Consider the following 26,716-nt stretch of genomic DNA (forward strand, 5'->3'; position numbering starts at 1 on the left):
TGAGAGTATGGGTTTAAGTCTCATGCAAAATGAGGAAAGACAATGAATTAGGTAAAGGTGAAGACACCGACACTGATTAAACTTGGTAGTTTAACCATGTATTTCGAATTCTTTATGTGAGAACTTAATTTCTATTTTACCTTTTTCTTTGGACGTTCTGTAATCATATATGGTGAGTCCTTCCGAGGTGCCATAGTAACCTAACGAGTAATCTTATTCTTTCTGACAAGGGAAGGGCAAAAAGATGGTGAGTTTTAAAAAGTCCTACCATTATCGTCAACTAGTAATTCCTTAATTTTTGTTCGTTCCGAGTGCAGTGACGATACCAAGTATTAACTGTCTAACTGAGTATTATTACTCTCGAAAAAAATGATGAAACACATTGTTAGTATGTATCAAATTATATTACATATCTAATAAAAATTATTAGAATTTGTAAAAAAGAAAAAAGGTTACTAACGATCTCATTAATAACATAAGAAAGTACTATTTTTCAATTTGTGCATCTTAGATTATATTCCAATGTTTCTCAAGTGACAAAATTTTAGAACTCATGGAAATAATTCTCCGTAAAGGAATTTTGATTTGCTCGTGTCATCCTCAGGCAGGAACCGTACTAATTTTTCGGGTCCTTTCAACTTTATCGAATCCCCTTCAAGCAATGGGAAGCATGTGGAAATAAACTGCTTCGGAACCAGCAATGTTGGGAAAACATTGCCCCCTCCTGGTAACCTCCCATCACAGTTTTGCTACATGCTTTTTCTGAAATACTGAAAGTGATCATTAATGTAAAGATTACATTCACAAAACCCAAGTTATCAACACCACGGATACATATCGTAGTACACCATGCAAATATATGTATCGTCGAAACCTCCAGCTTCCACGGCCACAAAATCTCGGTAGGTAAACATGGGTCAATACGATGACACTCCACTCAATTCCTGCCTTTTTTAGGCCGATGCGCCAGTTCTTTGCGCCAAAAAATTGTTGATGCAGGAAGGGTCAGCAGCTAATCACTAATAGATATTAGAGTTTAAACTCAGAGTGAGCCCATTTTCATAAGCAATTTTACAAAAATCAGTTTCTCAATAAGAATATTCAAATCAACAGTCAGATCTTGTGTAATTCACAAATCTAAGTCCAGCTTGCTTAAGAATATAAATGGAAAAGAATAAACAAAAGAACAAACCATGAGAGTGGCAGGAAAAGGGGCTTCTCTTGATGTAGCAGAAACAATTTTAGTTTGCTTTAGCAGCTGCAGGATTCCGACCAAACTGGATGATCATCGGTTTACCTTTGAACACATAACCATTCACTAGATTCTGGAAAAAACAGTTCTGATTGCATGTTAAAAGATATTCCGTTTCGGGGGAAAGTTGAGAGAACACAAGATGATGCTTTTTCAGGAACAGATAACAGAAGAAAATCGTCATATTTTTTTTCAAGTAATCAAGAAGTTCACCTTGCAACAATTTGGTATTTCTCAGGATTAGGTTGTTTTTTGTTTCAAATAATGTAAAAACCATAAACGCAAAACAGAAACAAAGATATATCTTCGCTTTGATCATAGTTCATATAGTGCATGCTTGTGTAGTAGAACTGTACAATAATTTGGTTTACATTTGCCGAACTAAAACAGACCAGCCATTCAGTTTGCTGTGTTTTGGTTTCTTAATCTCTGTTTGGTTTTAGTAATCAAAACCACTTATTTGGTTCCATTTTCAGTTTGTGGGTTTTGAAAATCAACTAAACCAAAATGACTCATCGCATATAAATTATTACATTTTATATATATATTAAATATGCAAGCAAATTAAATTAATTTCGTTGGTTAAGAGGCCCTTTTACATTATAACTTGGAAGTTTTGAAGTTATATGGAAGAAATATAAGTATTGCTACTTCTTTACCTTTTGGCTTGCATTTTGTTTCTAGATTTGGAATCTATTGAACCTTAATTTCTTTTAATTTTGGTGATAAAAAGATTTCTTTAATAAAATTGTTGGAACATTCTAGAAAATTAAGAGTATTCCTACACATTCTATTAGAGAATAATAGGATATTTCTCATATAATCTTTTTCTATTTGGTCAGTGTCTTATACAGTTAGGTGCTATTTCTTATCAAAGGTACCCCTATAAATATCACGTAGTATTTCTTATACTATTTGTGAAACTTAAATAAAGAAAACCTACACTTAAATTTGAAAGAAACATACTTCTTAATCTTTATAGAAAATCCAAGTCAAATCTCCTCTTTATCATATACCAGAGTTGCTTTTGTGGTTTTTAATTAAATGAGTAAAAATCCGTTTCTAAGTTAGCAACTTGTTCCAATTTTACAGCCATGAAACAAAGAGACAAACCTTCTGCAGCTGTTTTTGGTCTAAAGCAGTACTAAGATGTATTAAATTAGAATCTGGAGGAACATAACAAGCAAATATTCACAATCTAATTTGATATTTAAACAAGATTTTGGTTAAATGGAATCAGTATAGAAAAGAATAGAAACTGAAAACATCTGCAGAAAGATTTAAATGTTTTAAGGTATAACTTCTTTTTAAAAATTGGTAAATTGGTAAGGAAGAAAAGGATAGCATTTTAACAATTAACATGTCATGCAAAACAAATAATAGAAACAGATATTTAGAACATCAAAAAGCTGGCTATAGGACTCATACCAAAGCATGCTGAGCAAGTTCAACTGATGGAAATGTCACAAAGGCTTGGCCCCTCATTCTTCCCTCCTGAAATCCAAAAAGAAGCATTGGTTATATCTAATTTTGGTCAATTGAAATATTGAGATACTGTCCCCAACTGACATTCACTTTCTAACAGTGGGGGCCATCATGACATCATGTCCTGCAGTGCTCTAAGACAAAACAACAGTCTACTAGCCAAAGGCTAGATATTCTTATGACGATAACATACAAGAGTTCTGCAGGTACAGTCATTATGTTTTGTCACTATGCCAACAGATCTTTTCTTTCCAAACATACTCTTGAAACCAAGATCTCTAATCATAAAGTTCGAAAACATGGTGGTTGTTGAAGAAGATAGATACCATGTGCTCAATATATGTTTAAAAAGACAGTAAAATTGAAAGTAGAATTTGCACATATATGCAAAATAAACTTTATCATCTAGACAAAAAGTGACATATTTGCAATTAACTTTATCATCCATCGCTTGCATTAGTCACAAAGTGATGCTGGAGAAATTCACCTGCATTAACTTCACGCTTATACCAGATTTAGCTGCATCATTGCTTCCAAATACTGATCCTGCAGCATGTTAGAAGAACTATACTATCAGTCTAAACTTTAGTAGAATAATTGAAGTAATATGAACATCATTGCTTCATTCACAACAAACATGTAAATAAACTTTTTTCTATCTATATAATTAAGAACACCATTCTTTTACGTTCTTTTATGAACTTTAGAAACGCTTGAGTTGCTAAAATAGTAAATCACATTGTAGAAGACAGGAATTGGATACAACAAGTATCAGTGATTTTTCTCTCACCAAATATATAGCAGAAATCATCAGGAACAACATCTTTTGCCAGGTTCTTAATGTACAGCACAGGAGCAGGATTTCCAGCCACGTAATTCTGCAAAATTCAGTATAGCTTCAGACTAATAGTTTTCTACAAAAAAGGTTTCAAACTATAAGTAATGACTATTTAATTTACATTCTGAATGAATTTTCCTAGATGATCAGATTTCTAATAGTTTTGATTCATCAAATTCACACAAATCAGCCAAGGATATCTCTTCAGACTTTGCACAGAAAATCTGGCCACGTAATTATCTACAAACCAGAAGCATGAGAGGAATTTACAACCACTAAATGACAAATACTAGGCAAGAACAACTGCAAGGCTAAAAAAATGAAAATACTCAGAATCCATAACTAGAAAACCGCACACCAATGTCATCCAGAACCTCACAGGTGCTTTTTCATATAACTGTGTCTCACAATGTGGCAACAGAAGAACAGACAACTTCTAACAAGAGGAGATCTTTTTTATTTGGAATAAGGGCTTGTAGAAAGAGAAATTACCTGATGATAGAAAACAAAGATATAATATATGGACATCTCAAGATGCAGTTTTCCATGTTACTGATGATTACTACTAGAAAATTTCATTTTATCAACAAAACTCCTAGTAGAAATGGAAGGATAATTGATTTACATTTTCTTATAGTTTTCCTATAAGCATAATAATCTTTGGAGAAAACAGGTTAAAAGAATTCAATTTACAGGACGTTAAGTTTTGCTTTTATTTTGGTCGAAGAAGACTTATAACTCTTTAGGAGCTTAGAAAAGTTTGACGATGATTTGGCAATTATTACATACAAATTGTTTCACATGTTGGCTTCAGTAAGTCGGAGGAACAATTTTATTCCCAAGTTGATACTTGATAACAAGTTAGTTAAAGACACTTCCAACACGAGATCGCCTGTTACCAAGACCTTTATATGAATTGAGCATATGCATTGGCAGTCAAAGCTTGATGGTTTGGAGTCTGCCTAAATGCCACTAAGAAATGTTCTCTAGAGGTCCCTTTCATAAAGGAATAAAGCAGATATGCAGTTTTTTTTCTTGCTATGGTGATAAAGCTATTGGGCCTGATGGTCCCCCAATGGCCCTCTTACAGAGATTTTGGAGTGTGATAAAAATTGAAGTTATGGATATCTGTTGGGAATTCTTTCCAGTAAGCAAATTTGTGAGGAATCAAAATGCTACTTCCTTATTCCCTATTCCTAAATTGAGAAGGGTACAAATTTGAGAGACTTTAGGTTGATTAGTTTGGTGGTTAGTATATACAAACTTACCATGAAGGTTCTTGTCAGAAGGTTGAGTAAGCGGTGAGCTTCGTAGTTGGAAAAACACAATATGCTCTCCTAGGTGGGAGACAAATTCTTCCAATATCCATGATGGCAATAAAATAGTAGACACCTTATGGGAAGTGGGGAGATAATGTGCTCTATACGCTAGATAATAAGAAAGCTTAGCACCGTGGATGGTCTTTTCTTTTCAACTTGTAAGAAAGTTGGTTTCAGGGGAAAATGAACTAGGATTGAAAAGTTGCATGACTACCTCATCCTTTCTTTGTGATTGTTAATGGTGCCCGCCGAAATTCTTCACTACTTTTAGTGGTTTAAGACAAGGTAACCTTTGTACTTTTTGTTGTTTATTCTCATTATGGAGCTTTCAGCCATATTGTTATTAAAGCAAAGGAAGTGAATCTCTTTACAGGTCTATCAGTTGGCCAGATTTGACGTTCATCGATGACCATATAAAAAATTTGCAGTGCCAAATGATTATACACAAATTATGGGATAGACTATCAAGAAACATTCGCATCAGTAGTCAAGATGAACACAATGCGGATTCTATTTTCATTTTGATTGGCAATAGCAACAATTCAATGTGAAGAATACCTTCCTACATGTAGACCCAAAGAAAGAAATCTACATGAATATTCCACTAGGTTTTGCCAAAGCAGCAGGACCAAGTAAGTGTGTAAACTAAAGAAAACACTTTATGGACTCAAGTAGTCGCCAAGAGCATGGTTTGACAAATCCGCAAGAGTAAAGATAAGCCTAGGATATAAATAAACTCATAGAGACCACACTTTGTTCATCATCAAAGATAGGGAGTTATAACTCTTTTAATATATGTTGATAATATTATTATAACAAGAGACGATGAAAAAAAAATTGACGCTAAAGCAATGTCTAGCAAGAGAATTCAAGATCAATAAGTTAGATAAGTTTAAAAGTATTTTATTGGATTGAAGTTGCCCACTCATTTAAAATTTTTATCTCCCAATAGAAATACATTCATGATCTATTAAAAGATACTGACAACCTAGCATAAAAGTCAACTAGTACTTCTCTTGATCCCAATCATAAATTGGGAGTGACATAAGAACATACACCAGTAGATAAAGAAAATTGGGAGATTGATATACTTATCCCTCACAAGATCAAACATTGTCTATACAATAAATGTTATAAGTCAATTCATGCGCATTCCTTGCACTTACAGGTAGGCTAGAATGCTGCATTCTCTAAAAATGTCATATGAGAAAGGGATCTTGTTTAGAAAGAGTTGACAAATTGCTTTTAAAAGGCTTATAAATGTAAATTATGCAAGATTAGTGGTAAACAGAAGATCTACTACAGATCACCATACCTTCCTTGAAGGTAACTTAGTTATTGTAGAAACCTTTAGTAGTCTACTACAAGAGGAAGGATAGAAAAGGAAATTCACCCACAGAAGGGCAAAATAGTCCTTTCACCGTCCTAGAATATTAGGGTTAGGGTTTGTAGTAATTGAATATTGGATTAAAAAATTCTTGTATGTATATATATATGTCTATGGTAATAATCATAAAATATGAACATAATTATATAGTTGGGGAGAGGAGGAGAAAACGATGCCGTTTGGAGAAGAGGAGGAAACAGCGTCATTTGGAGAAGAGGGAGTGGACGGTTGGGATGAAGTGAGATGGATGGGCAGGATGAGGGGTAGGCGGGATATAAATAGGAAAAGAAAAAGAAAAAAAAAGGAAAATAGAGAAGAGGAGTCAGGGGAAGAGAAGGTTCGAGAGAGAAGAGGAAAAACAGAGAGGAGGAGAAGGTTCGAAAGAGAGAGAGAAGCCGAAGCGGGAAGGAACAAGAAGAGAGAGCAGGAGAAGGAAGACGGTGACGGTGAGAGCTATGGAAGTGCAGAAAGAAAAGATGGAGATGGAAGGTGCGATAAATTTTAAGTTTCAAGCGTAGGATTAAGATGAACGTGGAATTGTGACCGTAAGTTTGAGGAAATATAGGAATCGCTTAGGAAATGGAGTAGGAAACTATGATAGATGGAATAGGAGAGTGGAAAGAGACGATGAAACCGTGGAGGTGTGAAAATGAACTGTGAGTGGAGGTACATGGAGGAGGCTACGGGAAGAGATATTGAGGAGTTCGGTGAGTGAGTGAGTTCCATTAGAGGGAGGAATACGGTGATTAAAAAGGTGTAAGGGAGTTTGTAAGGAGGTGAGGTGAATAGGAGTGAGTGAAGACGGGCAGAACGCGCACGGAATGAGGTAAGTGAAGGGAGGTAAGAGAGGTGTGGAGAGAGGCGTGGTTAGGGATAAAATAGGTATAGGAGAGTAGTAGAGGAGGAGTTGGCAGAGGAGGATAGGAAAGGTAGGGTATTGTGAGAGTTGATACCTCTAGGAGGAAAGGATGGGAAGCCGAGACAATTTGGGGAGAAGTGAAGGCAGGGATAGAGAGTGAGTTGAGTACTAACAGAGAAGTTAGGCATGTAGGGGTGGAGTGTGTGTATTTTGGAAATTAGGGAGTAGGAAAGGGAGGTCTGTAGCGGGTGTGTGTGAGGGATTGGAATAGAGGTGTATTGGTGTGGATGTGTTGTGTGCGGGTGTGAGTTGCATGTGCATGTAGATTGGTGTAGTTGTTGTAAATTTAGAAATTTAGTATGTGAGCATTAAGTGTAGGGGTGTACTGGTGTATACGTGCTAAGTGTGAGTGTGTGTTGTATGGGGAGATGTGTGGAGGTTCTATACACATGTTATAAGTGTAGAAGAGCTTCAGGACAATGATGTGGTGTAGGAACTGTTTAGAATGGCATACTAGTAGTGGGAAAAATCAAGTATGCGAGTTTACTGGGTATCTTGAGTAAGAACGAGATGAAATTGTCTTTGAGGCGGTTGCACTGGGGGACGCCGATATTGGTTGTCGCTATCTAGAAATAGTAAGTCGATCGCCGATAGTAGTGATAGTTGGGGGTCTCCGACAGGTAAGGTGTTGAGTCACCGATGTTAGTGACGGAAGAAAACAGTATTGATGTGTGTGAGTGGCCTGCTAGGGGTCGAGTGATAGAAGGCTAATTGATGGTCGCCGATACTGGTGACGGATGAGAACATTTGTATAGTTGAGTGGCCTAGCCAAGGTCGAGGAGGTGATGTCGGGGGACGATCACACCTAGTATGAGTAACACTTAAAATACCAGGTAGAAAGAAAGTATAACTTAGGCGACGGAAAGGGAAAACATATAAAAATAGAGTTTTAATTTGGTTTCCATGTTATATTTGTAACTTAATTTTTACTGTACTGAATTATATGTATTCACTCGTTATTATTTACAGATGAAGTAGGGATGGAGTCGGGATCGGAGTTGTCGGTTTCCGAGCCTAGCGTATAGAGGAACAGTACAAAGATTTCTACAGGTAGAATTGAGTGTGTAAATAGTTGGTAGTAGTGTAGATTGTGTGTCTACTGAGAATGTATGAGTTTGTACTTCACTATAATGATGCGTTTATGGTTGAAGATTTATATTTGACATTGAGCAGTAGCTTGTGATAGTTTCTTTTCTCTGTGTGCGACTGATTTATAATGATATTTTAGTATTTGGCCATTAAACTGTTTGAGACTACGCCGTTGGAAAAAAAAATGGGGCGTTACAAGGTTTGACCAAATCAAACCATAACTGATGAAGACGATCACGAGATCACCGCTGCAAATCACAAGATCCGTGCGGTTTTCTCCCGCTTGGCGTTCATCCCCATCACTTACAGCCAATAAATAGACCATTCTTCTACACAATGTAATAATTGAACATTTAAGCATTTACCTCAATAAAAGTTCTTCCTTTTCCTCTCTGTTTTCTCTCTCAAGTCCAAGTCATGATTACTAGAGGAGTAATAAGCAAAATTTAGGCTACATTAAATACAAAACCAAAATTTCGAGTAATGACCTAAGCGGTATGTGAACCATTATGGATAAAAAAAATTTATAAGATCAAAAAATTAAGTGGGAGAGGCCTACACGTCTATATTATGACAATAAGTCAATCATAAATACTACACAATCCGGTATAATATGACTAGACCGAGTATATCGAGGTTGACAAATATTCTATCAAAGAGAAATTTGATAGTAGCCTAAAATGTACTCTATATATGCCTACTACTTCACAGCTACCAGATGTATTGACTAAAGATTTGAGTAGTTCAGAGTTTCGGACTATTGTTGGCAAGCTTGGGATAGACAATATATGTTCTCTAGTTTGAAGGGGAGTCTTAAGAGAATGTATTTTATGTGATCATGACATTACTATCTAGATATACCACCCGCAAGAAGCTTTTGATCTTCTTATAAATTCTATAGCCTATAAGATGCCAAACTAAACACCTTCTTAGTCACAACAAAAATTAGGCTTACTTTTTTTTTTTTGAAATATTAGGCTTACATATTCATAAAATTTTGTTGATAGCTGCATATTCATGCACCCTTGCAAGCATCTACTTTATGTGGGTTCCAATACCTTAAACATAGGAAGCGAGAGAATTTCCTCCGGAGGTAACTTTCCACTCTCTAGTTCCGCTTGAGTTGCAAATGCTTTAAGGTCTGAGTTCTCTTTGTTGGGCTCCTCCACATTTTCTTTGTGACCACTTTCATCTTTATGTTCAACCTGTGTCACTTTGTGGGAAATTTTTATCTGCATAGAACCAGGGAAGGAATGTCAAGGACTAACAATAGAAATCTTCCAAAATCATTCTTGGACACAAGAATTTTACCTGTACTACAGGATTCTTCTTCTTTATAACTGGTATTTCTTTCGGCATCAAGGTGACTGACTTCACTCCAACAGCCTCATGAACCACATCTTTATCAACTGCAGGGCCTAAAATAACTTCTGGCCTCGCACGCTTTCTTCCAGGTTTCACTACTCGAAGAGAATGATCTTCACCGTCAACCTCCTGAAAACATTATCATAAAACAATTAATTTCCCAGAACCATGGTAGAGGATTCAGGGTTTGCAGAAGGAAAGAAAAAAGTAAAGGCAACAGAGGATGAAAAGAAAGACAGAGAAGAGAGAGAGAGAGAGAGAAACAGAAAGTAGCGATCAAAATTCCAAAAGAACATTGTATTGAATCCAGTGAATGAAATCAAACAAAAATTTCACCTGCTTCCAGCTCTATTTTACAGAATCTAAACAGATCAATACTTTTAATGCAAGTCTAGCTAGGTGAAAAAGGAATATATATGTCTTGTGAATTTCAGCAACTTAGTAGCAAGAACTTACCTCATCTGAAGACTCCATCTCTGACTCACCACTAGATAGATCTGCCATGTTAGGTTTTGAAGGCGGTGGTGGAGGAGAGAGTGGTGCAGGTGCTGAAGGTGGCAGAGGTGGTGTGGGTAGAGCCATACGAAATGGAGCTGGAATATTCATTTTGTTCATCAGGTGCAACACCTAAAATTCAAAGGCCAACAATTGATTCCCTAGAATGAATTATTGCAGACCCACATGCACACACTGGTTGATTACACTAGAATCAAATATTGCAGACAAGTACACACACATACTAAAAAGCAACTACTCAAGCTTCATGTGATGAAAGATAACCTGGGTGTAAAAGCGGGGAACAGCTATAAGAGCATTGACAATGTTGGTCAGAATATTTCCATCTGGTGGTGGATAGGCATATCTGTTATATTAGCAAGTTATCTAAGTAGATTTAGACAAATCAAAGTCATTTGTGCTACTAAAAAAGAATTAAAGGAGGAAACAAACATGATATGTACAGATATTAGTGTAAATATTCCTGCATGCTTTAAATGGGCAAGAGGGTGGCAGCACCACTTAAGTATGGGGAAACATCAACTTCAAACCGGCATTGATCCTGACTGTTAGTGAGGATACACACACCTTCCTGGATTCCAGGTTGGCTGAACGTTGTGCCATCCCACTAGTTGAATCGTTTCCACTCAAGGTACTGGTGGAAAATGGCCAGTCCATGAAAAGTAACTACTAGACAGCAGAACTGAACAGTAAGATATAACAACTATGGTTCAGAAGCTTTTTCTGAGTAGTAGACTCGGAATATATGACATCATTTTGGGCACAGATCAGATGCAGAAATATAAACTGGTTTTCTTTGACTATGATAAAGTGCAGGTAATGGAGACCCAAGTAGGGGATGCAAGGGTGATACAAGGAGTGAGGGGAAAGAAGAGCCTAAAAAAAGGAACAACAGGAGAAAAGCTTGAAAAGTTAATGCAGAAGGCTCACCAAGGTGCACTTGGTACCATATACTCTGTTAAATCTCAACCTCCACTAATAGAGAGTCCAGCAGAATCATTAGCAATAGCAGAACCCCTATGTACCCTTATAAGGGAACACTAACAAGTTTTTGAAGAATCAAGGATCCAGCAGCCAAGAAGGGATCAAGATCACTCTATTCCCCTGATTCTCAAAGTTACACCCGCGAATGCAAGGCCCTTCAAGTATCCTTACTTTCAAGGAGCTGAAATTGAGAAACAAATTGCACAAATGCTAGATAGCCATATTATACAGCATAGTCATAGCCCATTTACATCCCTGTTCTGTTAGAGGAAAAGAATGACAGATCATGGAGATTTTGTGTTGACTATAGGCAACTCAATGCCATAACAGTTAAAAACAAGTACCCCATACTATGGTTGATGATTTATACATGAGGATTCCATCTTTTCTAAGATTGACTTGAGAGTTGGGTAACCATCAAATACATGTATGACCTGGAAACACTAATAAAACTGCATTAGAGCTCACAACGGGCAGTATAAAATTCAAGGTAATGCCTTTTGGCCTTACCAATGCTGCTATCACTTTTCAGTCCCTCATGAATCACATATTTGAACCATGTTTAAGAAAATACGTGCCAGTCTTTTTTGACGATATCTTAGTATATAACAAGTGGATGGAGCAACACTTACAGCACCTTGGGTAAATGTTTAAAATCTTGCAACAACACCAGTTATACACTCGAAAACAAAAAGTTCTTACAAAGTCAGTTTCCTCACTTAAACCTTGAGGACAAGGTCAATCTTCAAGAGGAGGGTAATGTCAAGGCTTAATCTGCTAGGGTAACAAGAGGCGACCTATTTTCTATTTCTGTTAGTTATTTCATTAGTTATTTCCCTATTTCCTGTTTCTATTTTGCACAAATATTCTAGATTATTCATAAGGACCACTGACACCCAGCTGTATTGTACTGTTGTCCTTACTTGCTACTAACTATTGGTACTATTAATAGGTTGTTAGGCAACAGAACGAGATAATAAGAATTATCCAGAACTTCCAATTCCCTCTGTTGTTCTTCTGCATTCTCCCTCTCCGCATTCTTTCTCCATTGTTCTTCTCTCTTTCCCCCCATTTTCTGTTCTATTCTCTCCCATAGCTCTCTAAATTCTACTTGGAAACCCTAATGAGTCAGGTACCTGCACTTTAGCCCTTCAAAATGCACCAGTAAAACTCTTATTATATAAAGTGAAATTATGGGCACGATGAGAAAAGAGAGACTTGCAAGTGTTTCGGGATATGAAGAGACCAAAAAAAACTCAAGAATGTTGAGCAAACAGATTATGCACACAAATTCTCAGTCATCAAGATTTGTAAAGAATACGAAATTCCAAGAGATCTTACTATCCAACTTGTTGAGAAGCCTTGTGGCATGAAGAAGAGTATAAAGGTGAGGGAAAATATTAGCTAATGGGATAACCCAAATCCAAGGATATTCCCAAAACAATAACAGGAATCATCAACCACTTTCAACAATGCAAGAGGGGTGATGACACCATGAAGCTACGTTTCCTGCTAAGTGGCTCTGAGAAGCTCCTATTAGTCAATGTGCCTAGCTATGTTTTTTTAAAAAAAATGAAAAGTATAAATGTACTAACAAAGCACCAAGGGGATACAACCCATGTACAAAAGTTATTTACATTTCCGTAAGGCAATCAATCACATACCCAAAATCTTCTACCTTATACAAGTCATGCTCAAGTAAGATCAGCCCAAACAAGTGCAGCTACCTATCACAATTTTTTCTAATATCACTCCCTACCCCATCAAAAGCCCTTCTCTTTGTCTCCTTCCATATAACCCAAAAAACAGTAAGTTCAATATAACTTCTATTAGTACTAATATCATCCCATAACCAAATCCCCTCTCTCACTGAGGCCGTGACTACCCAACCAATCCCAAGCAGTCCATAGATCATAGTCCAAATGTTGTATACAGTCGGGCACCATAATAATAGATGATGGCATGACTCCCTCCTGTTTACACAAATAGCAGCCATTTACCATCACATTACCTCTCTTTATCATGTTATCAATTGTCAAAATGCAGTTCCTACTAGCCAAGGTATGCCTAGCTATAAAATTCGAATATCCCTATGCAACCGGTACTTATCGTTATTACATTGTACTCAAAGAACATAATTCTAAAGGAAAGCCAAAGCACATTTAGCTAATAAAAACACATTTTTAGATATAAGATTCCCAATACCTAGATCACCATCTGCTCTGGAAAGACAACAAACATCCCAATGAAAAAGGTAATCTCTTGAAGTCTCCCCCACCCCAGACCATAAAAAGTTCTTCATGATCCTCTCTCATTTCTCAGTAACCCCTTAGGGATCATAATAGAGAGAGGTAATATGAGGGAATAGTACAAACAAGATGGATAAAAGTAACCCTACCACCAAAAGGAAGGAACTCCCCGTCCAACAATCAAGCATCCTAGAAACCCTGCTGGCTAAGATCCCAAAAAGCCTCAGTCTGAAGGTTTCCACAAAAAGGAAAAATAAGGTGATAAGCCAAGATAAAACATAGGACCCATCAACGAAACAAGCCTAGAAATGGCATCCTCCACAACAATATGTACCACAAGCCTACACTTAGTAAGATTGATGTGAAGCCTAAAATACTTAAGATTGTAAGAAGCTCAAGACATCATTAGCAACCCGATCACTATATGAGAGAATGAGGATAGTATCATCCACAAACTTAAATAGCAAATTTCAATATTCTCTGCCTCAACAATCCTTTCGTCAAAACTCTCTTGCATCCACAGATTAACATACAACTAAAAACATCCACCACAATTGTGAAAAGAGAAGGGGAGAGAGAATCGCCTCGTCTCAACCCCTTTTTCCCATAAACCAAGATTTAGGTTTACCTTAATAATGACTGCATAAGATGTGGGGGAAGCAACAAGGGTTGTCCATTAACTGCAAAGAATCTCATCAAAAGAGGAATGGTTTTGATGAATAGATGCTACTCATGTAAGAACGATGCGGAGGTTGGAAACCATATTCTTTTATGGTGCTCTTTGGCTTCTCATCTTTGGCCAATGACATATAATCTTATGGGGGTTAATTGGGTAATGGCCCTATTGGATAGAAGGAAATACGGATTTGGAGAGGTATCCATGAGAATATGTGCTTCAAGTAGAACATAAGCCCTATTCCTTTCATTATCTTTTGGGTTCTTCCTTTCAGAAGAAGAGCTTTTGAGAGCATAGAGTTTTCTTTTGATAGAATCAAGGATATTTGGCTCCAAACTCTTTAAGTTTTTTTTATAAATGATCATCCTCTTCATTATTTTGAGTACTTAGGAGACTTTATAAATATTTTGATTTAAAAAAAAAAATAAAAGGTGTTAAGTATCTATTAACATGATACCAATAAAACAGGGGTATCACCCATATACAAAAATAATTATAATACTATTAGAGTATCAATGACATTTCCAAAATCTGCCTCACTATTGATGTTATGACCTAACAAAAATGACTCAAAATAGTGTATCCATTTAATTTTAATTCTATTAAAACTACTCTCAACACTATCAAAAACTTTACTATTCATCTTTTTCCAAATAACCCAAAAAACAGTCAAATGAATCATATTAGCAATGTTTCTTTCTACAAGTAAACCATCCCAAGCCCAAATCTCACCCCTAACCGAGCCCGCAATAACCCAATCAATCCCAAAAAGCCCATAAATCAAACACCACAATCTGTATGTAGTAGGACACCACAATAATAGATGATTGCATGTTTCCTCATCCCTTAAACAGCAATAACAACCATTGACTGTAATCCTACCCAAACTTCTAAGTCTGTCTATAGTTAATATTCTTTCCCAGCAAGCCTCCCATGCGAAAAAAGCTATGTGGGGAGGGACTTTAGTCCTCCAAATGAGTTTGACCAGAAAATCACTGCTGCCAGCAGCATCCTTACAACACAAATGCTTATAATAGGACGAAACAGAAAAAGTTCCATTATTTTCCAGCTTCCACACAATCCGATCGTCACTTGTCGGGACTCGCTGCACTTCAAGAGCCTGTAATAAACCATCATATTCTGCCACCTCCCAATCATTCAGATTCCTCTGCACATTGATAGCCCAAACAACTCTCCCATTAATGAACTGATATGCCTCTTCAACTGTCAAAGATGTAGATTGAGCAATGTTATAAATTCTAGGAAACCTGCTCATCGAACTGCCATCCCCAGCCCAATCATCCTCCCAGAATTTGATCCTGTTTCCTCTCCCGACCTTCCACTTTGTGCAGTGCCGAAAATCAAACCAAAACATCAGTATTTTCCTCCACAAACCACGGCCATGAGGGATTGAAATTCTGCTGCCATCACTACTTTTCATTAATTCTCCCCATCTAGCCTCAACAATCCTCCTCCAAAGACTTTTATCCTCATTCCAAAACCTCCAAAGCCGTTTGCTTTGGAGGGTTTCGTTCATTTTCACCAAAGACCGAATCCTCAAACCCCCATAGTCGATAGGGCACTTAATGTCATCCCAATTTACCAAATGATATTTTCGATTCTCATCCCCATCACCCAATAGAAATTTGAACTGAATAGATTCCATTTTTTTGGCAACCTTTACCAGAATAGTGATAGTGGATAGATAGAAGATCAGTAAATTAGCCAAGGTGCTCTTAATTAAAATATATCTCCCACCTTTTGATAAGAAACCTCTTTTCCATCCCACAAGTCTTTTTTCGAATAACTCAATAACTAGTTCCCAAGTTAGTTGGTCTTTGTATTTAGCCCCTAGTGAAACACCAAGATAATTGAAAGGGAATTTTACCTCTTTACACCCCAGAATTTCGCAAAAGATCCAGCATCACCATTTCTCCCAATTCTTGCAAGTTTGGACTTGTTATATCTTGAGTCCCGTAACCACTTGAAAACACAGCAAAACACATTTTAAATATAGCAGATTCTTCAAATCAGGCTTGCAGAAAATTAAAATGTCATCCGCAAAGAAAAGATGGGAGACCACAATTCTGTTTTTCCCATGCCCCACCGAAACATCCTTTAGCAAATGCAGATCAGTAGCTCTCCTTAATAAGCCATTAAGAGATTTCATCACCATTATAAAGGGCAGTGGAGAAATTGGATTTCCTTGCCTCAAGCCCTTCGAAGCGGTAAAGAAAATAGAGGGACCCCCATTAATCAACACAGCAAAAGAAGTTGTAGTCACACATGACTTCATCCATTTCCTCCATTTCGGCCCAAAACTCATTCTTCCAAGCATGTAATCTACAAAATTCTAATTTACATTATCATATGTTTTTTCCATATTTAATTTGCACACCAAGCCCTCCCGTTTACCGAATAACAAGTCATCAACAGTTTCATTTGCAACCATCACTACATCAATGATTTGTCTGCCACCCACAAAATCATGTTGACAATCACCAATTAACTCACCCAGCACATTTGCCAATCTTTTAGCCAACACCTTAACAATTAATTTATATATGCACCCAACCAAACTTACTGGTATAAAATCATTGAATTCACAAGCACCACTTCTTTTGGGTATTAGAGTGATAAAAATAGCATTCAAGGATTTAACAAATTTACCCGAAGAGTGCATCTCCCAAAAAATGCCCATAATATCATCTTTCAACAAATACCAGAAAGATTGTAGAATTTCATGTTGAAACCATTCAGCCCTGGAGCTTTCTTCCCAATACACGATTTAAGACTATCGTACACCTCTTCTTCAGTGAAAACAGCTTCTAACATCGTTTTACTCTCTGCAGATAAGCTGTTAAAGGATAAACCTTCCAATTTGGGCCGACAGCTAAAATCTTCCTCGGAAAGATTTGAGAAATGCAATATGACAGCATCACTTATATCTGTATTACCATGGATTTTTCTGTTGTCAACCCTAACTGTAACACCCAAGTAAAATAAAAAAATTTTTTTATTTTTTTTATTTTTATTTTTTGTTTATTTGATTCTTATTTAATTTAATTTAATGAAAATAAAAATAATAATAATGATAAAATTGAGTAAAAATATTATTTGGATTTAATTGAAATTGATTTTAAAAAAAAATGGTGAAAATTTGGATTCTTGGAGTGTTTTTGAAAAGAAAATCGAAAACCGGGGGTCAAACGCAATTTAGAAAAATTGCGTCACGTCAGCACCCACCTCAGCAGCCACGTCAGCGACCCGGTCAGCAGCCCCGGCCAACCAGGACCCGCCGCGTGGCAAGGCAACGCTGACCAGGGAACGGGCCACGTGGGCGATCCGCGTGCGCGCGATCGGACGGCCCAGATCCATTCCCGCACGCACGGACGGCCCAGATTGCATCGCGATGAACGGCTCAGATTTAATCCCAATTAAATCGCGATCGAACGGTACAGATTTAATCTTGATGGACGATTGAGATTAAAAGGCAAAGGGTATAAATAACCCCACCCACACCTGACCACAAAAACCCTAGCCGCCAGTGACTCGCCGGAGAAGAAGAACCAGATGCCGGAGGAGCCGGCCGCCGCCACCTGCCACCGCACTGGGGAAGTTTCCGACCGCCGATCGAGGTAAATTTTCTCCCCCTTGCTCGTTTTTCGATGCTGAGTCTGTCAATGGCCAAACGGCCGGAAAACTCAGTCGAAGCCCAGCGGCGCTGCCGCGTCTCTCCTCGATTTTTGCCTCCGATGAGGCCCTTCCCGGCCTCCGTTCGATGCAAATTTTATACCACTGTGATCACCGTTCTTTTCTCTACAGGTTGATCGGAGCCAAACATCAAAACGCGACTCACACTGGAGGAGCCGCCGCACCCGAGAGCACCGCCGCCGATAAGTTTCGGTTTTTCGTAATTTTTTGGCCCACCGAGGGCCCTGGGGTTGTTTTATCGCAGGGACCGATGCAAGTGTGGCCGAATTCGGCCGAAAACGGCCAACCCGAGGCAAATCGCCGTCGCTGGAGCACAGCGGAGCCGCCGTCGCCGGAATTCCGATATTGGCCGAAAAGGGCCTAGGTTTGATTTGGGATTTTTTTGGGACACGTGCAGGTACCGGTAGTGCGTTTCAGTTTTCCGGAAAAAATTTAGGGAAATTAGGACAGTCTGTAGGCACACTGTAGAATCGAATTCAGACCCCGAAACAGATAAGGACCCCTCACCCTATTTCCTATCACGGTATTAAAGCTTAATAAATAATTAAACGGTATTTTGAGACTTTATAGATGTATAATTGATTGAGGTTGCCAATGGAGCCCGAGTCTGATACAGTGTTGGTCTGTTATTGTTTGATCTAATTTTTCGGTATTAAATGCAGTATGATGTTTGGTGTGTTTATTTTATGGTCTCGTATGCATGAATCATGGTTTCTTTTATTATGGTTTGTATTATGGCGAACCCGGTACTGTATTGTCTTATTTTGTGTCAATTACTAGTTTACATGTTTTGTATGATTGGATGATTGAGATTAAGGAAAAAGGCAAAAAGGTTATGTGAATTGATAAGTGGAAAATATGGACAACCTGACTAGATATGCTGGGAGATGGCGGACGGACCAGCTCCGTAGGGAACCCTACCAGGAACGTGGTCTCTCATACCGGACGGGGTATGGGGACGGCCCGTTTCACCCTCATACCGGACGGGGTATTGAGGTTCATGGTTTTGGCGCCCATACCGAACGGGGTATGGGGACGGCTCTGGAATCAGGTTTTAAATGTTAATGGTTCACGTGTAGAGGGGACCCCCTATGGATCCGCAGGGATACTGGTAGGCTGGTAAAAGAGGAAATCTGTTTCCTGATTATTGAAATGTAAATGTGTTATATATGTTATGTTATAAAGTGTGTATGATTTCATGATATTATAAGGTTATTGTTTTCATATGTTGTTTTCATGGATCTCGATGAGGTAAGTGGACAGTAAAGGTTTTTATGTTAACAAACGAGTTCGTTATAAATTATGCTCCATTGGTCATTTTTGTTTTCTACCCACCTTTACTTTCGTGGCGGTGAGATAGTGTGATGTCTTTACTGGGCTGGTGTAGCTCATTCCTTATTTAACCATTTCAGATCAGGAAAACATTGTTCCCGAGCCCGTTCCGCAAGAAGACAGCGAAGGGGACGCCTAAAGACTCCATATCTATATTTATAGTTCTTATTTCGAGTATCTCTTTTAGTTAGTTTGTTCTTTCATGTTTTGAGTACGTTTTGGTTATTGTGTAAGGGATGTTAATTAAAATTTTTATTACGCTTCCGCATTTGACATTTTTAATACATATATTTCATTTAAATTTCCGGGGCCGTTACACTAACCTCCTCAATATAATTACATATGCGCCTATATGAACCCATCGCATGGAAGTACCTCGTATTTCTGTCACCTACTTCTAGCCATTTCTCCCTGGACCTCTGCCTCCACAAAAACCTTTTCATCCTTCAAAAACGAAGCCAATCTGATTTTCAAGTTTCCCCTTTTGCTTATGTCAACATCATTTAAACCCACAGAATCCTCTCTCATGTTCAAAATATTAATTTCAGCCAGAATAGACTCGAATTCTGTTTTTTCCTACCCTAAAAGATCCCGCGTCCAGACTTTGATTTCATTCTTTAAAATTTTCAGTTTCTGTGCAAATCTGTAGCTGGCACAACCATCAGGCACTGTATTCCTCCAAGTCTTTTCCACAAACAATCGGAAATTCTCCTTCTCCAGTCATTTATTATCCAACCAGAAAGGAGCAGGGCCCCATTTAATCCCATCCGCCTCAATGCATATTGGATAATGATCTGAAGTAGCTCTTGCAAGAGTTTTGTGACTGACTCCAGCAAGAACCACCAATAAATTGACCGATACAAAAAACCTGTCAATCCTACACCTGCTATTTTGATTAGACCAAGTCCATTGCCTTTTAGAGAGTGGGAGATCAACAACCCCAACCTCTCCATCCTCTTTTAGAATTCCTTTGCCTCCGCAACCGAAAATCTACTACCACTCCTCTCATACCCGTGCAAGGTCATGTTGAAATCCCCACCAATTATCCAGTTTCCTCCCCATTTGGTTTTGCAGTTCTGCAATTCGCTCCAAAGGGTTTCTTTTTCAGCTCTGTTTCCTCTGCAATATACCCCAGTGATCTTTTTTCTATTTCAAAGAAAAATAAAAAGGTAAGATATTTCATACCTTCAATCAAGACTCCCACCCATTTACTAAATTTCTGAACGTTATTTGCTACCCACAGTGAACAGCAGTCTACCTCCTTCGTGGTGATATTCACGTCCTCCAAACCAATCTACAGGATTTTTTCAATTTCTGTCTCATTCCCAGACGCAAGAGCCTGAGGATCATCATCTACTGTTACCAACGCCAGATTAGAGAACGACTCATCCTCCATTAATGAAGCTCTGTCGTCATTATCAAAGTCCTCCATCGTAGAGAACATAGAGACCCGCTCATCATCATCTCTCACTTGGGATTTTCCATTCAGGGACCACTTCACACTCGTTACCAATCTCACTCGTCGCCTTTCCCTCAAACCCTAATTTTTCACCTTTGACACTTCGGACCTCCTTTTCCTTTGCGATTTCCTTTCCAGCGGACAGCTTCATTTTAATTCCTGAACATTCCCCCCCGGATTGGATTAAAACCCATGCCCAAACCAGTTTCGCAAGCTAGACCTGCTTCTATGTCTAGGGCTGCAACCCATTTCTCCTTCTCTTGCCAAGTGTATTTGTTTGTCTTGCCCAGCACATGCAGTTTGGTTTTATTCTTGTTCAGGCCTGTCATTCGTGCATAGCCTTTACCCTGAAGCCTAGGACGACTAGAATTTCTATCATTTTGGGCAAACCCCTCCTCTATCTGATTCGAGTCAACCCGGGGTCAACCCGGTCCACCTCCTCTCCATGCTTCCTTTGCCTTACCCGTTTCGCTTCTCCTTCACCTTTCTTCAGCGCTGCCGCGTATGATTTTGGAGCGCCTCCATCCATTGCAATGTTAATCGGAACATTGCAATGCGAACATGGAAAGGATAACTTCCACGGCCTTTCGGGATGACTCACCTTCTCAATGTGCCCACTCTTACTTACCTGTCCCTTCACTGACTCAAGATTACGGTTTTTCACTAGTCTGTCTGCAAGCTCAAACACAGCAACCAGCAGTTTCCACCAACCTTTACCTTGAGGATCACTGGGGAAATATATCATTTTCACCTGCCAATTCCATTGCACTATTAAAGCCAAGTATTTCCCTCTTCTATTCTTCCCAAAAGAGAACCATAGCTCGTAGTTTTTCTTCACCAAGTGTTTGGCCCATGTCCCCTGTCTTTTCCTCCACCAGAACTCGTCCAGTGCATCAAGAAGCCACTTATACTCATCTTTTTCCAAGAAAATCGAATGCCTAAAACCACATCCATTCTCAGTGATTCTCAAACTATCCAACTTCCTTCCCTCGCACACTAAATCAAAATATTTATTTTCTATGATAAAATACCTTCTCCCAAAAACACTCATTCCAAAGCTAACTTGGGTGGCTGGTCCAGTCGGCTGACCAGGGACCCAACAGAGCAGTTGGCTAGAGAGATTTTTAGAAAGAGAAAGTTAGAGAAAGAGAGTTGTAAATTACAGATATTTTGATAAATTTGTAAACGATTACATTCAGATTGCACTCAGTTGCTTATATATAATACTTTTTTTTATTTTCAAAAAAATGACCTGTTAGACACTAAAGGAAGACAACCACCAAGTCAACTTTTCCATTTGCCACCAAAGCCATTTTTTGATATGACTCTCTAAGAAACCCCATTTGAACCTATCGTAAGATTTCTCAAAATCCACTTTAAGGACAAGACCCTTCACTTAAGACCTCTAAAGCTCCTCTACAATTTATTAGCAATAAATACATCAAGGATTGTGTAACCCAAGGAACTGTAATTGATGGAAATAATATTCAAGAGGTCAAAAAAAGAAAAAAAGGTTTATTTCAAAAGAAAAGGCAAAAGAAGTATTTAGCATGGATGATACCATTCAAGATGAAAAAATAAACATGAAGTAGTTGCACTCACACAAGAAGTGAATACAGAAGCCAACACGAAAGTACTACTGCAAGTAGGTTTTTTCTCTTAGACAACAGAATCATTAGGCTATTGTCCCATATTTAAGGATGAGGTTATGAGTTGAGATATGTGGAATTTAGAGTTAGTGTTTGTTAGAGAGAACCCACCAATCTCTAGATTAAGTACTCTACAGCATGTTAGTTTCTAGTTGATTTTCTTCATGCAGATTGTTTACATACTTATAGATAAGTTCATAAGCTTTTTTTTAACAACCGTCAATAAATTCTTAGTCTATTCCTAATAATGATAAGTATCATAGATTCCAGTTCATAATTTTAAAGATCTAAATCTAGAATTAAGAATCCTTAGTTGATCCCCAATTAACATAAAATAGTTCCCGTTCTAGCTATTTCTGTACTCCTACCCTAAAAATCCTATCTTTCCTTAAAAAACCTCAACTTAAAAAAAGTTATGGAGATCAGCCCAGATTTCCTCTCCTGCATGGTCCCTGCACCTACACCATTATTTTCTTCTGCAATTTCTTTCTTCCACCTCCTTTTCCTTTGCCAATTCCTGGAGCATAACATTATTTATCTATCTTTAATGAACCATGGTTGTTGGTAAATTCCAGGCATTAATCAACTCTGGATTTTAAGAAAAAAGAACCTGAACCAAGAGGGAATCAATTGCAAAATTAAATCCATATGTTCACCACCAAATCCTCTACTTCCTCTGCACATGTTCAAGCCACAGAGAGGACAAGTTTGCAGGTTATCCACATGAGCCAATCCGTGCAGTTTAAACTCCAAAGATGACCCCATTGTATATTTCAATTCAACATCAATCCTTCCATCCTCTTTCTTTCTTATTCACTCAAGTGACCCTATTTTTTTTTAAATATAAGAAAAGTATTATTATGCACATTCACTCAAGTGACCCTATGGAAGCTACAAAATGATGAACCATGGAAAAAGAGCTAGCAGTATGAATATAAAGTTATTCCATCTGCCCAAACTATTCTGCACATGTAAAGAGCATCAGAAGCAAAAGAAAATTTGGAAGAGGTAGAAGTGAATAACTTACTCTAGGTGAGGAGGAAATGGATATTCTACACCAAGTCTTGCAGCAATTGGTTCATCGGCAAAAACAGACCCTGGTTTTGAACTACTACCAATATCTCTGATCAAAGTAGCATCCTTCGTTTTAGATGTTGACTGTTTAAAATCCTTCATACCTTGAGCCTCAGTTTGTCCAGCCTGCTTACTAGCCCTCCGAACAGATAAGACTTTACCAAGAAACCTCAGCCTGACCTACCATGAACAGACAAAAATTCAATGGCTATACCAACATTATTGGATAAAATTTGATCAGCTGAGGTACATGCTAAGGTTCAGACAAACAGGAACCAATTCCACTTCTTTTTTCTTTAAGCAAGAGAGAGAGAAAATCAGCAAGAAGAGATATTTACCCATTTAACTGACGTTGTGCTTGAGAAGCCAATGCTTCATTTTTGAAATCCACAAATGCACAATTTCTCAATCTGCAAGAATCAATAAATGTTACATGATGAGCATCTATTTATCTGCATACTAAAGGGAATAAAATTTAGACATTTTATCAATTCTTATTTGATTTTATGAGGCAGCCAACATGAGAAAGGATGATATCGTGGCTAAAAGTTTGAGAGGAAATAAAGTTTGAGCCAGTGGTAATGGGATAATGATGGCCCAAATGAGAGGAAAAATAAAAGCAAGTATCAGAAAGAAGCCAGAATGGTCTCAACTTTTTGACATTTTTGGTTTGATTTTGGTTGTTCCTGATAAGTTTGAGGGTTTCATTTTATCTACTTTTAGGGGCTTTAGGAGGAGGAAAGAAAGCTTGGAGTTCTGGAGGAGGGTGGTTTTCACTATTTTATGGTGATCTGGTTGGAGAGGGATGCTAGGATCTTCAGAAATCAAACCTCTCCATTTTTGGTTATTAGGGATAAGATGTCCTTTTTGGTTTCTGTCAGGTGCATAGATATTTTAAGGATTACTGTTTATCTTTGTTGCATCGAGCTTGGATGCCATTCCTTGTCGAAAGGGTGCTTGACTATAACTTCTTTTCTTTTTCTTTTTCCTTTTCCTTTTTGTAAGGATATCTAATCATCCTATATTTTCTGTGAAATACAAAAAGATTATGTACAAGAACCTGGAAATATAATAAAGCAAAAATTTTTAACGCAATTGATTCAATCTCCCAAAAGCTTCATTAGTGACACTATGCTCCCCTTGAGGAGCGTGTGAGTTCAATCCCCCCTAGATCCAATTATGATGCCATAGAGAAAAGCAAAAACTATAAATTCCATAGTTGAATAGACCTAACAAAAAGATTCTTTAGTATAGGTACCTGCCACCTGAACAGGGACGAACAGCAGAAGCACCATAGTGTGAGAAGAGTCGAGAGAGGGTATCATGAGGAATTGCTTCAGGAAGGTGCCGAACCAAAAGGGAGGTGGATGATTCTGATTCTGTAGATCTTGACGTTGTTTCTTCTGTGCCTTGAAACCCAAGATATTGTTCTTGGGGGTTGACAAAAACTTGTGACGACCGAATAGCAGCCATCCATAAAGAATAAAGTCAATTTACCACCTATCACAAAAAAGCAAATAAAATCCTCAATTGAGAAGGGGAGGAACTAAGAAGAAAATACATTTTAAATGAAGAGTCAATGAGTATACTTTGAGTAAAGACATTTAGCAAAATTTTAAACCTTTCATATCTGAGAGTAATAATTGTTCAGACAGTTCCCCTGTCTTACATTACAGCTCCCATCAATTAAACAACTATGCACAAATATATTACGAACACCAAAATTAACCACATATGCAAAAACACTTACATTTCGCTCCAGATTTATGGATCTCGTTATGGGATTTTATTAATAGTACGGGCTCGTTGAAAGAATCCAGTGATCTCTGATTTTTGTTAATAGTATGGGCTAGTTAAGAGAGAATTCAACAATCTCTTATTTAAGAAAGTACTCAATACTCTTTAATAAATTCTATAAATTTCCTATTGCCCAAAAATTTGTCAAAGAAGACAGCATGTATTTATACAAGAGAAAAAGTAGCTGTCTAGAAGTTATTTCCAGAATTAACTACTTACTTCTCCTTATCTAGACTTATTCTCCCTAATACACATGTCCATACTTAACAGATCGTCTTACACATAACACATATTGATCTATTTTCCCCAATAAATTTGTCTATCCACTTAACACGTCATTATTCTCCTTAATACACCACACTATTACCTATAACAAGTTATTACAGATGCTAATTAATGCAATATGCAGAAGGCATCAATTAGAACAAATATGAAAGTATTTGGTCTCAACCATCATGTACCATGTCCCTATACAAGTTAAAGATCTGTTTCACATCAACCATTTGGGATATGGCGATACTCATCCATCAAAGTATCGCAAATGTACAAATTTGGGAGAACAGCATGCTCCCCGTTGACCTGAACATGCATTCAGCTTCTGTAGTTTTATTTCGTTTGCACAAATAACGAACAAGAACAAAATTACATCACAGCAATCGGTTCAAGCCTTTAACTACCAGTTCATCAATATATATGTGTGTGTGTGTGTGTGTGTGTGTGTGCCCTTGAAACATCGCCGTGACCAGAGAAACTAATTAGAATGCCATACATGACAGTATCAGGAGTTAATTTCTTCGACACCATATATTGGAAAACTTCCCGCATGGAATCAAATTTTACCCATTTTAACCAACCCATTTAAGAGCATATAGCAAGCTTGAAAATTGTTCAGCAGTTCACCCAAGTTTTTGAAAGTCTGCTTACCTGAACAGGATTGAGAAAGAGTCGCGCCGAACAAGTGATGATATATGCTGCAGGGTTCACTTTTTTATCTTCTTGTCGCGAGAAATGGCGAGAGAGAGAGAGCCGAGACTGGAGAATGTTTCGGGCTTCAATGGATTAGGGTTCTTGAGTAGAGGCTTGATGATTTAAAGCTTCGGGCTGAATCAGATGCATGCAAAGAGATATAAGAAGCTTGTAACCAGAGTATCTTCTCCGTTGCAACTCTACAGTTCGTTTAACTGAAATTGATTTGAAGTTGCAGTTCGATTTCTTCCATTTTCGATTTTAATTTCTGTTTTATAAATTACAAAGTTTAGTTCTGGATTTGGTGGTAAAAAATTTATAAGATGTTAAAAGGACTGATTTTATAAAATACGTAAGAATATATAAATAATATAAAATAATTATTTTATTTTTTATTTTTTATTTTCACTACTTTAAAATCTATAGACTATGGTGATATTTTAAAGAATGTATAAAAAATATATAATTTTATTTTATAATGTTTCATCATTTGTATTTATATATCACTAGTTAATTAGTTTCTTTAATTAATGCATTGTTTGAATCGAAATTCAAAACTTGATTGGATTATTAACAGTTTTGATAATAGATATCATATGTATGTATATGAAAAATCAACATTCCATGAAAATATTTTTTTTCTTAG

General features: G+C 37.6%; 1 protein-coding gene across 5 annotated transcripts; it reads right to left on the reverse strand.

Annotated features, from left to right (window-relative positions):
- Nucleotides 1–332: 332 nt before the first annotated feature.
- On the reverse strand, nucleotides 333–26,365 carry LOC110819873 (RNA-binding (RRM/RBD/RNP motifs) family protein). Of its 5 annotated transcripts, none has more exons than XM_088206681.1 (13): nucleotides 26,029–26,365; nucleotides 24,566–24,807; nucleotides 23,646–23,717; nucleotides 23,261–23,482; nucleotides 10,435–10,496; nucleotides 10,111–10,247; nucleotides 9,601–9,783; nucleotides 9,348–9,521; nucleotides 3,528–3,615; nucleotides 3,225–3,283; nucleotides 2,681–2,746; nucleotides 1,193–1,325; nucleotides 333–1,019 (listed from the first exon to the last, which is right to left on the reverse strand). In XM_088206681.1, the coding sequence occupies exons 2-12, from the start codon at nucleotides 24,778–24,780 to the stop codon at nucleotides 1,242–1,244; spliced, it is 1,362 nt and encodes a 453-aa protein (XP_088062807.1). In that variant the 5' UTR covers nucleotides 24,781–24,807; nucleotides 26,029–26,365; the 3' UTR covers nucleotides 333–1,019; nucleotides 1,193–1,241. The 5 variants fall into 5 exon arrangements, 4 of the variants coding, with proteins under 4 accessions (XP_088062807.1, XP_088062806.1, XP_088062805.1 ...); XM_088206680.1 differs by having other exon boundaries at nucleotides 333–1,012; nucleotides 10,111–10,281; nucleotides 10,435–10,516; nucleotides 26,029–26,364; XM_088206679.1 differs by having other exon boundaries at nucleotides 10,111–10,281; nucleotides 10,435–10,516; nucleotides 26,029–26,364.
- Nucleotides 26,366–26,716: the final 351 nt, after the last annotated feature.

This window comes from Carica papaya, chromosome 6 (genome assembly GCF_054855325.1).
Source record: "Carica papaya isolate Zhongbai chromosome 6, ASM5485532v1, whole genome shotgun sequence".
In the NCBI taxonomy this organism is placed as follows: domain Eukaryota; kingdom Viridiplantae; phylum Streptophyta; class Magnoliopsida; order Brassicales; family Caricaceae; genus Carica; species Carica papaya.

Bases quoted from the DNA above. Each gene is read 5' to 3' on its own strand.
- LOC110819873 (XM_088206680.1), bottom strand. From the start codon at position 24,780: ATGGCTGCTATTCGGTCGTCACAAGTTTTTGTCAACCCCCAAGAACAA. The intron at 10,517-23,260 runs GTAAGTTATTCA...CTAATATAACAG, and splicing joins CCATTTCCTCCTCACCTAGA to ATATGCCTATCCACCACCAG. The intron at 1,326-2,680 runs GTATGAGTCCTA...TGTTTTTTCCAG, and splicing joins AACTTGCTCAGCATGCTTTG to AATCTAGTGAATGGTTATGT.